We start from the raw sequence: 16,736 nt of genomic DNA, 5'->3' as shown, positions 1-16,736 counted from the left end.
ACTGAAGCGCAGCAGCAGAGTGGGCAACTACAGTACAGCTCTGCGCTATCCGGCACAGTGAGTCAGCTGAGTTGACGCCGGTGGCTGGGCGAATGAATGAATGAGAGAGATAGAGAGAGAGAGAGAGAGAGAGAGAGGAGAACCTGCAGGGTCTGGATACAGAAAGGCGAAGGTGCTATAGTCTGGAGATGCGCGGAGCTGAGAGGCTGACATGGAAACAGCGAAGTGATCGGAGCAAGCTTGTTGACGCATAATCCCGCCCGCCCCGCTGGCACTGGGAGGGGGCAAATCTCGCCAGCCTAAACTCAAATCCTCCACAAGAGATTTACGGAGTGCTGCTGCAGCTGCGGGTTGAGCCACTTTCAAAAAAAAAAAATGCATTTATTTCCCTTTTTTTTTTACCAGCTCTACAGGCGCTCAATGGTGATAGGCTAATGAGCATATTTTTCATATTTTGAGAAGATGCATATGTCTCTGAAGCGGAGGACCTAATAGCACTATCATAATTAAGGTATTTGTGCCACTGTTGGAATCGGCACTGTCACTGCGTCGCGGACGGTGGGCGGTTGGATGCGCCCTGAGGTGTGGACAGGACCTACCCGTACATCATCCCCCCGTCATCATCACCGGTATTTGATCGTGATTGTGTTGATTACACCGGAGATCTGGAGCCATGACAGGCCCCCCGCTGGTCCCACGGCCCGCCTGCTGACTGTGTCGGGCAGGATGGGAGCAGGTCTGCAGCTTTCAGGATCCCGAACCAGCCGATTTATCAATGGAGGAGGAGAGTGACACCCGGAAAATCAACAACAGCTTCCTTCGCGACCACAACTATGCCACCGAAGGTATTTAAACCGATGATGGATGTTGGGGAGGGAGGGGGGGGAGACTCCTTTTAAGCTGTTTTATTTTAGCGGCACAGAAAATAACCTGAGGCTGTAGCTAGAGGGGTGCTAATATCACAGCAAAGACAAGTCACTGCATAGGAAGATTAAAAAAAAATAAACTGAAAAATAACTATTAAGAAAATATCACAGCAAATATGATGTAGCCTAATAGGCCTATTATAAATGGCATGGGTGATAAAATAAAAAAAAAAGAATATATTAGGCTTCATAGTGATGCTGTTAGGCCCATAAAGTGCGTAAATGCAAATGTAATCACCTCGCAGAGACATTTAAGCGGCTATGGGGATATTAGAGGAATATTTCACTCATTTGTCATAAACATGGAGCTTGTGGCTTAGCGTGTGGTGTCAATAGCAGGAGATGATGATGTGGCTTCCCATCATGCCTGCTATTTTAGGATGACCATCCTGACCGAGGGGATTCAGGGCTTTAATCTGCATGGACTATGGGCAGCAGTGGAATAAAGCCTCCTGTACAGCTGCTTCAGCGTCTGAGTCTAGTAAACATGTGATGCAGCACAAAATGATGAATTAATGATGAAAGAAAAAGAAGTGTTTTCCTCATTCTCTGTTAACTCGTTGAAAGAATTAAACAAGAGAAGATGGCCTCATTTTATAATACATTGGAATATGGATCTCTCTCTCTCACACACACACACACACACACACACAAAATGCATATTCTCTTACATGCCCATAACTGGAGCGTTGAACAATAGCTGTTTTGCAGCCCCACAGTTATAAATGCTGCTCCGGCACATGTGTGTGTTTCCTCCTCATTGACCACACAACAGCCCCTTGATGATCAGCCTGTAAACGAATTGATGCGAAATAGTTCCCTTATGTTCCGCCAATCAGCTGCACCAGTCCTCTCCTCTGCAAGCTGCTTCATTGATCAATGATCAACATAAAACATTGATTTAAAGGTAAAAAGCTATCATTAATCTCCTCGGTCCCCATTCACTGATTATAATAGGCCTGACTGCATTTTATTATGCAGAGTGGTTATGAATGTTAACTGCTGTGCTGATATCAGCGCGATAATAAAACCATTGGGAACTGGAACTGATCATACTCATTAAAAACAGACTTGTTTTAAACATGGCTAAACATGTCAATATGCTGTAATGTAATCATACATGATACATTGTCTCTAAATAAATCAAATTACACATCGATGCTTTTTTTCCCCTCAGGTTAATAATATATTTCAATTAACTTCTATGTGCATATGTGGGTGTCTATTTCCTTCTCATTAGTTATTCTGGTTTTAATAAATCATTGTAATCATAACTGCACTTATTCCAAATATACCTAAGCATTTATGTACATTTGGAATAAGTACAGTTAGTAGTCTATATTGTTCAGTTTGACACACGGTTTTATTTGCAGTGTAGTCCGTTTTAATAATAGTCTCTGCAGCACTGGGGCAGCCTTTAATTCTTTCACACCAGACATTTCACCACCCACTTACCACTAGGTTTGGAAATAGAAAATCTGACAAAAAAGAAACATATTTAAAGCTTAAATATGATAGAACATCCCATAATTAAACAACCAAATAGCACATATTTGCAAATGAGCTACAGAATTTGATAGAATGCCATAGTAAGAAATAGAGGGATAAGGAGGGTACATAATGGTGAAGGGTATATGTGGTTGCAGGGTGGATCAGAGCCACACTGTTCCATTCGCCATCAGCTCAGGGTACTGATGCCACTGCGATTTGGAGGAGATAATAAGTCTTATACGCACAGTTTTATCTAGCTGCTTTCCCTCAATGTGTTTTTTTTTTCTTTATTTAAAAAAATGGGCGATCATCATCATTTGCTCCGCTCCTGCTCTTACAGATGACTCCCTGTCACTGCTAAACACACAGTCACTGGTTCAGAGCGAGGAGAAGTGAAGTGGGGGTGGGAGTGATGGATATCTTTGTTTGATGTGTGCGCTGAGATGAAAAACAGTAGGGGATCTTCCTCTTCCTGCTTCTTCCGGTCCCTCTGTCTCACTCTTTCGTTCATTTGATCAGGAGAAAGTGGGTGAGAGTAAATGTGTGTCTCCTTAAAGCAAAGGACTGTCTAGTCTGTGGCCCATCTGCGCTTTTCAAACAAGGAACGTCTACTTTTGTTATGTTTTATTGCTGTAATTTATGACTGATCGTCACACCTCATATACCATGAATGAGTGTGTGTGTGTGTGTGTGTGTGTGTGTTCCCCTTCACTCTATAGCTCCTTCTCTAAAGTGGTATGAAGTCAGTCTGAAGGCAAAGATCATACGGGCTGGTGTGTGGGTCTATTGCCCGTCCTCATAAATCTACCTAAGTGCACATATTCCATCAGGCCCGGTCCATTCAGACCACACACACACACACACACACACACACACACACACACACACACACACACACACGGGTCCCTGATGAGTGGCGGCGAGCTGGTAGGGATTTTCCTCAGGCCGTACTTGCCCACAGCAGCGGGACACTTTAATGATGTCACACTTTAATGATGTCACTCCTGCTGACCTTTGGTTTGTACCAATCCCACGTCTCAGTGGGTCTGTGGGCGGCTACGTTGACCCGGCGTGTGCACATTTGCGAGTAGTCCAAAAAAAGAAAAACATTCTCAACCTTAATGCAAAGTTTCCAGAGACATCATTCTTGTCGAGATGAAAGAAAATGACATTACAGTCTGATTTGCATTCGCTAGCCGCCTCCAGATGACACAATGCTAATGGTGACAGAATGGATGGTGTGTGTGTCTCACTGCAGCTGTGTATATCAGTGCGTGTTGAGTCAATGGACCGTTACGCTCCCGACAACATGGGTCTCAGTTAATTTTCATAATCTGCACCTTGGATGTTCCCATAATGGATGGAATTGTCAAACTACAGCAGTAGAACACCAAGGGGTATACAAATGTAAAGAGCTTCCTCGCTGTGAGGCACGACCTAACCTAATGTCTGCTTTGGTATTGATTTCTGGTCCTTTACAATTTAGCTACCGGAACAGCGACCTAAAAGATCTATTGGTGGGACATGTAATCCCCCACCTTCTCTCCCCTACCCCCCTCTTTCTCTCTATCTCTTCTTGCTTTGCTGCTTATATGTCTGATACACGAGTACAAGCTTGTGTGTGATGTGACCCCTCCAGCCCCGCTGAATACTGATGCAGTCCCGTAACAGAGAGCTCACAGCCTTTATTGCAGCTGCTGATGAGAGCAGAGCACCGCCTATGGTTGCCTGTGCCAAGGCAAACGGCCTGGGGCCACACTTTAGGACCCCGGCATTAAAAAGACTTAGCCCACCATACCCCCAGGTCCCATCCATTATTCACTACGAAACACTCAAAACGCCGAACCCCGCCTCGGCACGTAGCGCAAGAAAGATAATGTCTATATGTGTGTGTATGGGGGTTGGCGTGGGGGTGGCGAATGCTTAATGGCAAGCTGTGAAGTTGGGGCGAGTCACACTCCTTATTCAGCAGCTGCTTTCATCCCCTGATTAGCTTCTTATTAAGTCTGCAGCTCCATGAAAATTTAATGAGAATTTATTAAAGAATACCGTGGTGTTGCTACTGTAGGACGATAACAAAAAATATTCTATTTCTCAACTGGCTTCCTGGCCATTTGAAGTGCTGCTATGATAAATGTACTGTACGCGAGTCATTGGGTGCACGGCTAGCCTGAAGGGTAAGCCGTGTTTGACCTTTTTTTCGGACTTTATAATGGGATACATTTGTAAGTTTTGATAGCTAATACCCGTGTCCTGCCAAGGAAGCGGCGTCACTTCGCAGTCTTTCATGTCGTGGTGATGAGGTCACTGTAGATACAGGATTTCAGTCTGTACCGCCACCATTTAGGCTAATGTTTGATTCCGGGCGTTGAAAACAGGAAGATGAAAGGGATTGCACCAAACAGCACAGACAGACAGAGAGGGAGAGACAGCTTTTGTTTTGGTGGTGGATTATAATTCTATGCATCCCCCCCCCCCCCAGCCTCCCCAACCATCCCCCTCCTACATCTTCAGTTTCTAAGAGAATACCAGATAACAAGCATTTGAAATGATCCCTCTTGGTATTCGTTTTTAGCGCATGCAGGAAACGATCATCACTGATTTAACTGCTTCTCGCCACTTCTTCTCGTTTCGCCCTGTCCTGTGTTGTGTCTGTAGTCGTATGTGTGCCACGACGATGTGCTAATGAAGTGCGAGAAGTGAAGCAGTAACACGTCTCGCCCATTTCACCCTTAACTCCCTGGGGTGTGGGGATGCACACGCACGTACACACACACACACACACACACACACACACACACACACACACACACACACACACGGTCTGATTCTCAAGGGGCTGATTCTGAAGAAACCAGGTTAATTAGCTTGTTCACTCCAGATCTTACAAAGAGTCAAGCTCCTCAGATGAAGAGAGCTGCATTGTGTTCTGTTGCTTTGTGTGCAGCTAATACAGTCTTAATCATTTGGCTGGGCACCGGACCAGTAGGTAGCAAGGTCTATTCAAAATTTCCGATTGATCTCCATTGTCGCTGGTGCGTGCGTACGTGTTCATGTTCCTGGAATGAAAGAAGAAGTGCCGAATCGATACATATGGTTGATTATCATAAAAGGAACGAGACCGGGCCAGTGAAAGAGAGTGCGAGAACGGACATGAATTATCCCCCGGCCTGATCCTTTGACGCAGGCAGCTCAGCACAAGTGCGGTAATCCTCTCCTCTCCATGTCTAGCACTAACAAAGCATTTACACGACACCGTGTTGCGTACGTCCCTTTCTCTACCTGGAATTGCTGCACACCGCTTACGCAACTAGTTTTCCAATACAGTCACGCCATTTTGGGTCTGTCTGTCTTACACAACCCTCCAACGCCACAGGATCAAGCCTCAGTGTGTTTTTTGTTGGTTCTTTTTTTTTCACCCCTGACAGGATTACATGTTGTCTAGAGGTTAGCCGGGGTACTTCTATTTTGGTCTTTGCTGTAGTCTATACTGATGAGACTCACTATAGGATCTTTTATTGACCTACTTACCTACCCAGACTTCCCCCCCCTTCTTTTCTTTCAGTTGGCCCTTTGTGTAATGTGTGATAGATGTTGCATGCGCTGGCGTCTATAAATACATTCAATATCCTCGCTCCCTACCCTGCATTTCTGGCTTCTCGTGCACGCTTTTCATTCCAGAATCAATGCATATCTATGTTTCCATCCAGTTGGTTTGAGTCCTGATTCTATATTGCATGCTGAAGGGGGGGTTATTGCGGGTCAGATCGGTGAATAGAAACAGATAAGAGCCTGTGTTATTTCAGTCGTACGTCCACAGTTACGTACACACACACACACACACACACACACACACATCACAGCAGCAGGCCAACAGGCTTGTCTGTGTTATTACCGGTGATGGATGTGTGTTATCTCGAGCATCTCTCTGATGCATCAAGAAGCGCTGACCTGTCTGTGTCAGACCTGGCTGGCCACAGGATTTATGGGCTTCATCTGGTTATGGTCTGCTGATGAAGCTGTATGTGCGTGTGAGAGAGAGAGAGAGAGAGAGTGTGTGTGTGTGTGTGTGTGTGTGTGTGTGTGTGTGTGTGTGTGTGTGTGTGTGTGTGTGTGTGTGTGTGTGTGTCTGTAAGTACACATTTGATCAGCCTGCTGCTAATTCCAGTCCACCTTGAACCTGCTGATGCTCACGTAATAAAAATGTGATCTGGCGCAAGCCAAAACATTCATCACACACAGCCCGGCCACCTGCGACTCCGCTGCTAATCCGTTCGTTCCCTGTAATGAAAGTTTATCTGAAAACACTGGTTGTTGCCATTAGGACACAATTTTATAAGTGGCTTCGGTTGAATGGATCGCATTGTCTGGTTCGAAAACATTTGCATGATGGAAAAACTCATTTAGGGAAGCATTCCATCACGTTACCCAGAGTTTCAGCTTCACTGGCTCGCCCCGATTTTCCATTTTTTCGAGATGATTGAAGGATGTATCCGTGTGTAAACTCGTTAAATGGCACCCATCAATTACTGTGTCTCCTCAGTGACTTAATGGGTTGATGATGAGAAGAGAGGAAAGAGGTGGAGACAGAAAAAGTATGGAGGACAAAATGAGAGAGAGAGAGAGAGAGAGAGAGAAGCTAAAAAATGCTGACTGCTAAGCCGATTCCATTCGATTCACACCAGTGGCTTTAGCCTGATGGTGTTGGGGAAGACACCATTGTGTGTGTGTGTGTGTGTGTGTGTGTGTGTGTGTGTGTGTGTGTGTGTGTGTGAGTGTGTGCTGGGGGGTTCTGACCATGCAGATAAAAAAAGGGAAATAACTACAGCGTTTTTTTTTTTTTCACTTGCGAGGGTGTATGCGCCAATGATATGGTGTGTCAGTGGGGTACTCCCAGTCTGCAATTAGGTCAGGGTGTTTCTTGTCTGTGGAACATTAATTAGTTTCTAGATTCAAATATGATTAGCAATGGGCCCCCCACCCTAACGCCATTATTAACACATGGCCATTAGAATCTCTCTGGTGTCATCGCTGAATGTTTCTCGTCAACAATTAAATGAAACAAGGGAAGGACACACACACATGCACACACACAAACACACACACACACACACACTCATACGCACATACATTCAAAGACAAGGCGCTTAGTCATTCCCACCATGCACAGCAGCTTTACGTGAAGAGATGAGCCTGTCTACAGGGACTCCATTGTCTGAAGTTGTGTGCTGCATTGAACTGCACACACACTCCAGCCGGGTGCAGTAGCAGGTTTTCGCTCTATTGCAGCACTCTCTCTGTCTGCTAAATTACAGCTAGCATCAGCAACTAAGTCTGAGAGCTATTGGCACACGCACACATATACACCCCTCCGACTGCCGCTAGAGATGGAAACGGTCTCCATAGCAACATTGCCCTCTCCTGTTCAGCGCTCCGCCAGTAGCAGGTCCACAGAGGGCGTGGGGGATACAAAACAACAAGCTTTCTCTTTCTCTTTCTTTCTCTCTCTGTCTAATATTATTGTCACTGTTAAACAAGAGGGCTAGCCTCTGCTGTGGTGTGTGTGTGTGTGTGTGTGTGTGTGTGTGTGTGTGTGTGTGTGTGTGTGTGTGTGTGCGTGCGTGCGTGCGTGCGTGCGTGCGTGCGTGCGTGCGTGCGTGCGTGTGTGTGTAACAGACAGTATGCTATGCCTTTTTAGCCCCTGGCTGTAGAATAATTACAGTCACCATTAGCCTCTCCTAAATCCAGGCAGATGTATGTCTATGAGAAGGGGAGGAAAAGCTACCTTAAGGGTAGGTGTCTGTTATTTACTTTTGGTGAAACTGGAGCTATGCAGAGACACTGAAAAATGTTGGCGATGAAGTATAAATGGAGCAAATATATCGTTTTGCTCTTATGCAGTATTTTTTGTTATCCCGTTGATGTACTGCATAGTTTGAGAGTAAAAATGTGTGCTACACACACACTATATCAGCTGCAAAAGTGAATGCTTTAAAGGGTTAGTATTGTGTTTTGAAATGAAGGAGCAGGAAAGTCACTGAGCAGCACGGGGTCTTGCAGCCAGGAGGAGAGAGGTGAATGGCATTATTAGTGTGGCGGCGGCATCCTTTAAAAAGCAGGAGTGCAATTAAATGACAGATTGGCTCACTTCAGCCAGACAAGGGGCTGAATTAGTGGATATCATGCAGTGACTCGTTCAGTGGCTTCTCCTAACCCATATTTCACCAAACTAGGGAATCTGTGCCGGAGAGTCCTATGTGGGTTTGTCACGAGATTCCCCTTCCAATCCCCTGACATATTTTTTTTTCCCCCCCAGAAGTCACTCTACCAGATCTTACGGAAAGGTCTTTCTTTCTGTCTGACTGATACCTTGACAGCTACGTGCACGTCCTCACTGACATTTTCTCCCCCCTCCCTCTCTCTGTTCTGCTTCCTGTGTTGCAGCTGACATTATCTCAACGGTTGAGTTTAACTCATCGGGGGAGCTGTTGGCCACCGGGGATAAAGGAGGCAGAGTGGTTGTCTTCCAAAGGGAGCAGGAGGTAGGAAATGCCAACAATGCAACACTAATTATGCTCCCCTTCTGCTGAGAGAATTTGACAGCCTTGGAACATTACAGTGGGATTGTTTGCTTTTAGATAACTAGGTAGTAAAAAGGTTTATTTGAAAATGGTTTCTCACTGGATATACAGCAGTAAAAGATCTTGAAACCACAAACAAAAATCTAGCAGTAGCTTTGGTGGAGCCATCATTATAAACTCATCATGTTCAATTGAGAAGCATTGTTTAAGACCACCAAAATGTATTCTGAATTCCAGTTAAATTGGTCAAGATTTCTTTATGCTAAATCACAGGGGAATATGTGCAAATGGTGCAGTGCACATCTAGAATTGTACATTTCATGTAATGGGGCAGCCATAATAGTGAATAAAAATGTACCATAAACTGTAGCTGCTATGGAGTGCTAGAAAAAGCAGATAATATTAATATGTACAGTATACATATATGTGTGTGTGTGTGTGTGTGTATGTGTGTCTGTGTGTGTGTGTGTGTGTGTGTGTGTGTGTGTGTGTGTGTGTGTGTGTGTAATGGTGTTGACCAGTGTCAAAAACGAGAGAAATAATCTTCAGCCTTGCTAGCGGCTCTGTGAGCTTATAGCACAACTAAAGCTAAATGCTAACATCAGCATGCTAATTAGCTGTTGTTTTTTAGCAAATACAATGTTTACCATGACCACCATCTTAGTTTGGCATGCTAATATTGGCTCATTAGGACTAAACACAAAGTAAAGCTGAGGCTGAGGAGAATGTCATTAGGTATGTGGTCATAAACCAAAGTATTGGACACATAGGCCTGTAACAAATACTACTTAATTGTCTATTAGCAATTTCTTTACATACTGTAATTGCATTTTCTTTGTTTAACCGCAATAACTTGCTAACATAAGCTAAGGTCTGGAAAAATATATTATACGGAACTATTGTCAAATTTATGTTCATTTAAGAAAGAAATACAACGGCGTGGTTTACTTCATAGGCTGTGTACCTGTGTTACTACATTATCTGGGTCACATGACAGTGATTTAACCAAAATGTGTAGCCTGGGATTCATTAAAAACTTTAACTTGTTTGCAAAAGTAATAAATTAAATATTTTCAAATTTGACTGAAAGATAAAAATTATATTGTTAATCGCAACCATTTCTGAGACAATTAATTCTATAGCAAAATTTGGAATTGTTACAGGCCTATGGACACATCTGATGAGGGCTCGAGATGAAAAGTCATGGGATCAGAGCCAGCATGGCTAAAATATCTTATCTCACTTCTACTTAAGGGGAAGAACAAACTTGTGGGAACCGCTATTGAATCTTGTAGAGTTATCAGCAAACAGGCCAAACTCTCACTGTGTTTCTCTTCTTGCAGAGTAAGAGCCAGCCCCAACGTCGGGGGGAGTACAATGTTTACAGCACATTCCAGAGCCACGAGCCGGAGTTTGACTACCTGAAGAGTTTGGAGATTGAGGAGAAGATCAACAAGATCAAATGGCTTCCTCAGCAGAACGCCGCCTACTTTCTGCTCTCCACCAACGGTAAGGCAGTTAGCTAAGGGTGGCCCTGGGTACCGTAGGAGCGTCGTGAGTGGCAAAATGGTCCATGGAACCATTAATCTGTCATGAGAGTGTGTTTGAATGTGGGCAGAGTGTTGTTGTTACTTAATAACAGTGTCAAGTAAAGGCACGATTCATGCCTCCTATTGCAGAATGGTCAGATACACAGCTGATGGAAGAGGAGACGTTATTAATATCACATGAACATGTCTTTGACTGTTAGCGTGGTGTTTCGCTTGGCTGAGCAAGAGCCACCAGCAGACGCATTTCAGATTGAAAACTTCATGCACGGCTGCCACAGCGCACACACACACACACACACACACACACACACACACACACACACACACACACACACACACACACACACACACACACACACACACACACACACACACACACACAGAGACATACACATATCAAAGCATGTGCCAACACACACCATACATTCACGCTAGCTCAAACAGACACACACACACACACACACACACACACACACATCAGCAGAGAGACGTCTTGCAGATTGCTGGCTTCATGCATGGCTGCTACAGAAGTGCTAGCGGTGGCTGGAGCAGATGGTGGAGAGTCCTGTGGCGATGGCCTCGCTGCTCTGACACCAATATTCTCAGCGGAAATTAAAAGGGAGAAAAAAAAAGAGGCAACAACCTGACTGCTGAATCCACCTCACTAGGCCGAGAAGACGAGATGTAACTGGTGTTTGTGCGATGCCGAATTGAAAAGCGCCCAGATGGCTTTTTCAGGGGGAGCGTATACTGCAGCCGGGTAATGTAGTCAACATGTAGATTGATATCAGGGACATCAAAACGTACACAGGATTCGCAATTCATCATTCCTGCTGGCTCCTGCCCAGCTCCATGCCAGATCGGCCACCCCGCATCCATCTTGTATCTGAGATTCACTGTAGTGAGCCATGATCTAACTGTATTCTGTGTTTGTGTGTGTGTGTGTGTGATTCTGTGTTTGCGTGTGTGATGTATCCATTTCAGACAAGACGGTGAAGCTGTGGAAAATCAGCGAGAGAGACAAGCGTCCAGAGGGCTACAACCTGAAGGATGACGACGGACGGATCAGAGACCCGTCGACCATCACCTCGCTACGGGTAAGGGGGGGGGTCACACAAAACTATCGCTTCCAACGGCACACAAAATGGCGCATGGAGTCAGGTGAACGGCTCTATGTTGTCTTGCTGTTGTGTCAGCATTTCAGTTTGGCTCAGGGGCAAATACCAGGTTATAATTTGAAGACATGGACAATTATAGAAAAGTCCAGATTATTTCTTGAATGAAAAAAAAAAAAAAAAAACTTTGAAAGTTTGAAGCTAGAGCCAACAGCCAGTTAGCATGGCTTTAGCATGATGATTGAAAACGAGGAAACAGCTAGCCTTGCCCCACTACAGGTAAGAAATTCTGCCTACTAGAACCACTAAAACTTACGAATAAACATGTTACAGTCTATAAAACCCTATAAACACAACTTTGTTATCAAACTGGATGTGATGTTCTAATTAATTTGCTTTTTTTTTTGCAATTTTGTTACCTTTGAAAACAGGCCCGCTGGCCATTTCCCCTTTTTTCCAAACTTTATGCTAAACTAAGGTAACGACTGCTGTAGATTATTGAATTTGCAGATATGAGCGTGGTATCAGTCTTCTCATCTCAGAAAGCACATATTCCAAAATATAAAGGTTCAGGAAAATGATAATCGTCATGTGAATTGGAAGGCCAAAGGGGCCAACGTTTTGAAAGGACCGGTCTTTCTTAGGCATTTCGATAATAGACTTTTTTACAGCAGACATTTTGACTCGTCATAGCAGCAAAAGCACAGGTGTTACTTTTTTAACAATGGCTCTGTCCCAGTTAACCAATGACAGAGTGACAGTAAACCGGCATGCACAGCAGAAGCGAAATGGAATCCAGCCATCATTAATTTTATAATTAACATCTGTGCTTTTCCTACTGTGACGGTGCTGTCTAAATGTTTGACAAAGGTCTATCGTCAGTTTGCACATTGAGTAGTCTGAAGTCTGAAATGGTAAAGCTCAGATAAGCTGATTAAATCGAAATTTCGCATTCAGCCGTTATGCTATGATAGCCTTTAATCCTACATAAACGTCTTAGCAATGCATGCTGTATGTCTGTACTGTATCTGTTAAAGTTCAAGTCAAGACACAGTGTTCCCCATATTATATCCCCGTATAAGTTCACTTATACTGTACTTACACTTCACAATACTGACCAGATAAACGACACTCCAGAAAATACACAGTCGTTGGACAATTTTGAACTTACACTTAAGAAAGTGAGAATGAGTGATCGATATGTGCACTGAGGTGAAGACCATGCAGGGATCATCCTCTCTGTCTATCCCCCTCCTCTCCCCTCTCTCTGTCTGTCATTCTTATCACTCCACTACCTCTTTAATTTTCACACAAAGCAGGCAGGCACATAGGACAGATTGCGTGTGTGCGTGCGTGCGTGTATATGTGTGTGTGTCTGCCATAGTAGATTAGTGCTGTGTTCAGCGTGTCTGTCCCTCTTTGTCTGGCTGGCCAGGGGATCATAGCAACCTGGAGGACAGGCCGGGACTGTGGCAATCCTGTTTAGAGGCTGTGAAATCTGTGCATGGGGGAGAAAGCGATGAGGAAAGGGAAGAGCTTGAAAAAAAATCATTCCAAAATGTAGCTCAAGAAGAAAAATAAATCTCTTTTTTGTATCATGTAAAGTATAATAAATGAATCACAGAGTAGTTGTTGCTTTTTAAAGCAGACATATCTCAATTTAAAATCTTCTGTTTTACATACTATGAGGGAATTAATCTATTAGGTCATTTCAAAAGGTGCAGGAGCAAGCTAAACAGTGTAACTGTCAGTGTTGGGGGTTATGGGTTAATACGGTCCGTGGTGTTTTGGACGGCCAGTGAAAGACATGGAAATGAAGTGACACCCATGGAGATACAGCAGCCTGCTGGGCTGCCATGTCTCTCTGTCAGTGCCAGCGACGGACGAGAGAAAAAGGGAAGAAGCAGTCGATTTGTTCTCCTCTCTCGCTCCCCTCCCTTCTCTCTTTGTCTGGGTTTTATCTGGCCAACGGGGGGCTGCATGCAGACTGGTGCAGGGCTTCTTTGAAGCCCGAGAAGCACGGTTTGTGTGTGTGTGTGTGTGTGTGTGTGTGTGTGTGTGTGTGTGTGTGTGTGTGTGTGTGTGTGTGTGTTTGTGTGTGTGTGTGTGTGTGTGTGAGAGAGCTCGTCTTAATTCTGCTGGAGAGTTCAGTTATCATTCCTCAGCAGGGCCTAGCGATGCCCTCAGGCCATCTCTCTTTCCACCTCCGCCTTGGTTTTCTCTCTTTTCTTACTTTTTCTACACACAAAGAAGAGAACGAGAGGTGTGACTTCTTCAGCACTTACATGAGAGAAAGACTGGGGGCGGGGGGGAGGGGGGGCAGGCATGATCTCCGAGTAGCCGTGTAGCAAACAGATATTCACAGTCTGATTGAACCGGCTCATCAAACAGACCCTCAGTCACTGTCTCTGTTTCATTAAGATTTGTAAATGTCATATGAATCCCTGGAGTCACACACACACACACACACACACACACACACACACACACACACACACACACACACACACACACACACACACACACACACACACACACACACACACACACACACACAATTCATGCACACAAGCAATGTAGATGTGCAAGCATGTACATCACACATACACAGATTAATATCTAAGAAGGCCTCGAGGAAACCAGCATCAAAAGCTTTCAAGATGGGTTTCCTGCATATTTTCTGTTTCTTTACGTGTCATTTTACCCCTCCCTTACTGACCTGTTTTCACCAATAGGTGCCGGTGCTGCAGCCCATGGACTTGATGGTTGAGGCTACAGCCAGGCGTGTATTCAGCAATGCCCACACCTACCACATCAACTCCATCTCTGTCAACTCGGACCTTCAGACGTACATCTCCACCGACGACCTCAGGGTGAACCTGTGGAACCTGGAGATCACCGATCGCAGCTTCAGTATCCTCTCACTCGGGTCTTCTATGTTTAGGAACTAAAGGATGTGGGGGGGGGGGAAAGGGAGTGAAAAGTACCATGTTATTGAAATCCGTTTGTCAAGAAAACGTGACACTTTTTTCAGAGCTAAAATTGAGGGCTTTGGCCTTCACACTGTTACAGTAGCTGCCTAAAAGTTGGGGTCGTTCCTTAGCGCCTGTCCCTCAGACATTGTGGACATCAAGCCAGCCAACATGGAGGAGCTGACGGAGGTGATCACTTCAGCAGAGTTCCATCCCCAGCAGTGTCACACCTTTGCCTACAGCAGCAGCAAGGGCTCAATACGCCTCTGTGATATGAGAGAGGCTGCACTCTGCGACAAACACTGCAAATGTGAGTACAAGTAGAGTGCTGGAAAGAGCCAACAGTTAACTGTTATTTTTATTCTATGGTGCTTCATTGGGTTTATCGGTTTATCAGTAGTAGCAGGACTAAAGTCCAAGGGGGTAAGCGAGCATCCGGAAAGCGTACCTCCTATGGGGAGACTCTTAGGCTAACAAGCCATCACCTGCCATTATCATTCCATTGACTCCCATTCATTTTGGCGCCACTTTGACAGCGAATAACTTTACATCTGAAGCGTTTAAAGACTCTATTTGTCCATTGTTTATTTCTAAAGAAACACGACTGTATAAAAGGCTCCATTACCTTGTATCTCCCGTTATGGCTCCGTAGTAGACGTTTTTGTAAAAATAGGCTAACGATTGTGTCATAGCCACGCAACTGTCTGTCGCACAGTAGAGAAATTACCGTACAGTCAGGAGAAGCTCGCAGGCAGTTTCGACTTACATTAGCGGTTTAAGTTTAATTACTAATGTTAACTAGCATGTAAGTTAGCAATAATTAGCCTGTGCCCATGTTATCTCCTAACATACTACAGGCCAAAAGTTTGGACACACCTTCTCATTCAACGTGTTTCTTTATTTTCATGACTATTTACATTGTCGATTCTCACTGAAGGCATCAAAACTATGAATGAACACATATGGAATTATGTACTTAACAAAAAAGTGTGAAATAACTAAAAACATGTCTTATATTTTAGATTCTTCAAAGTAGCCACCCTTTGCTTTTTTTGATAGCGCTGCAAACCCTTGGTGTTCTCTCAATGAGCTTCATGAGGTAGTCACCTGAAATGGTTTTCACTTCACAGGTGTGCTTAGTCAGGGTTAATTAGTGGAATTTTTTTCCCTTATTAATAAAAAAGCAAAGGGTGGCTACTTTCAGTTTCAGTTTCAGTTATTTCACACTTTTTTGTTAAGTACATAATTCCATATGTGTTCATTCATAGTTTTGATGCCTTCAGTGAGAATCTACAATGTAAATAGTCATGAAAATAAAAAGGAAACACATTGAATGAGAAGGTGTGTCCAAACTTTTGGCCTGTACTGTATACCTACGCCCTCCGTCTCTGCAAGATTCAGAATGATTGAGATTTCTCTTGGCACAGCTACCAGAAGACTTACAACTTTCAGACAGGTTGCTCACGTCACATCTACATCGTCTCTCTCAGTTGGAGGCTGCGCAGTAACGCTCAGCGCTCACCGGAACAGTGCTTCTAATATTCTTCACTGGTCTCAGTGGAAGTCTATGGCGTTGCTGTGTCCATTCTTTTACTATCTCTAATGTAAAGTCATGAGTCAAATTCCTCTTGCAAAACCCCACCACTATATTATGACTCGTCACCAAAAATGCTGTAAAACTCAAGCAGAATAATTCTCTCTTTATTAATTTACGGTTTTATATTCTGTAATTTCTATGCTCCTATTCTACCAAGCATCTCCGTAGCAAGCAACTGCATTAAATTGCCCTTGCTGAGATAAATAGTTGCATTGAATAGAATTGAAATGAAACACGGAATCCCTTTATTTAGTTTAACTGATTATTTACTCTCTTGAAACAGTCCAATTTAAATATTAGTCTTAACCCTTGTGTGGTCCTTCGGGTCCCAGTGACCCGAAGGACAACACAAGGATTATGTACTTCCCTTTACTTTGTTGAGAATTGCTCTCTAAACCCTGTTTCTTGTAAAGTAAGTAAGTAAAGTTTATTTCTAGAACACATTTAAACACAGTTTAAGCTGACCAAAATGCTGTACAAACAAGAACTAAGGTGCTGTATTAA

General features: G+C 44.1%; 1 protein-coding gene across 3 annotated transcripts in view; it reads left to right on the top strand.

Moving 5' to 3' along the window:
- The window catches only part of ppp2r2ba (protein phosphatase 2, regulatory subunit B, beta a), a 48,763-nt gene that overhangs the window by 26,768 nt on the left and 5,259 nt on the right, over window positions 1–16,736 (top strand). Inside the window, exons 1-6 of one of the 3 annotated variants that reach the window (XM_039813862.1) lie at window positions 617–845; window positions 8,862–8,959; window positions 10,342–10,507; window positions 11,533–11,645; window positions 14,399–14,576; window positions 14,781–14,945. In XM_039813862.1, coding sequence (XP_039669796.1) covers window positions 776–845; window positions 8,862–8,959; window positions 10,342–10,507; window positions 11,533–11,645; window positions 14,399–14,576; window positions 14,781–14,945 — 790 coding nt within the window. In that variant the 5' untranslated portion in view covers window positions 617–775. Of the gene's footprint in view, window positions 1–616; window positions 846–8,144; window positions 8,210–8,861; window positions 8,960–10,341; window positions 10,508–11,532; window positions 11,646–14,398; window positions 14,577–14,780; window positions 14,946–16,736 lie in introns of those variants that run through there. The other 2 variants (XM_039813863.1, XM_039813860.1) reach the window with 2 other exon arrangements.

Source organism: Perca fluviatilis, chromosome 10, assembly GCF_010015445.1.
Source record: "Perca fluviatilis chromosome 10, GENO_Pfluv_1.0, whole genome shotgun sequence".
Lineage (NCBI taxonomy): Eukaryota > Metazoa > Chordata > Actinopteri > Perciformes > Percidae > Perca > Perca fluviatilis.
Note: the sequence above shows the minus strand (reverse complement) of the source record. Positions and strands in the feature narration are given on the sequence as shown.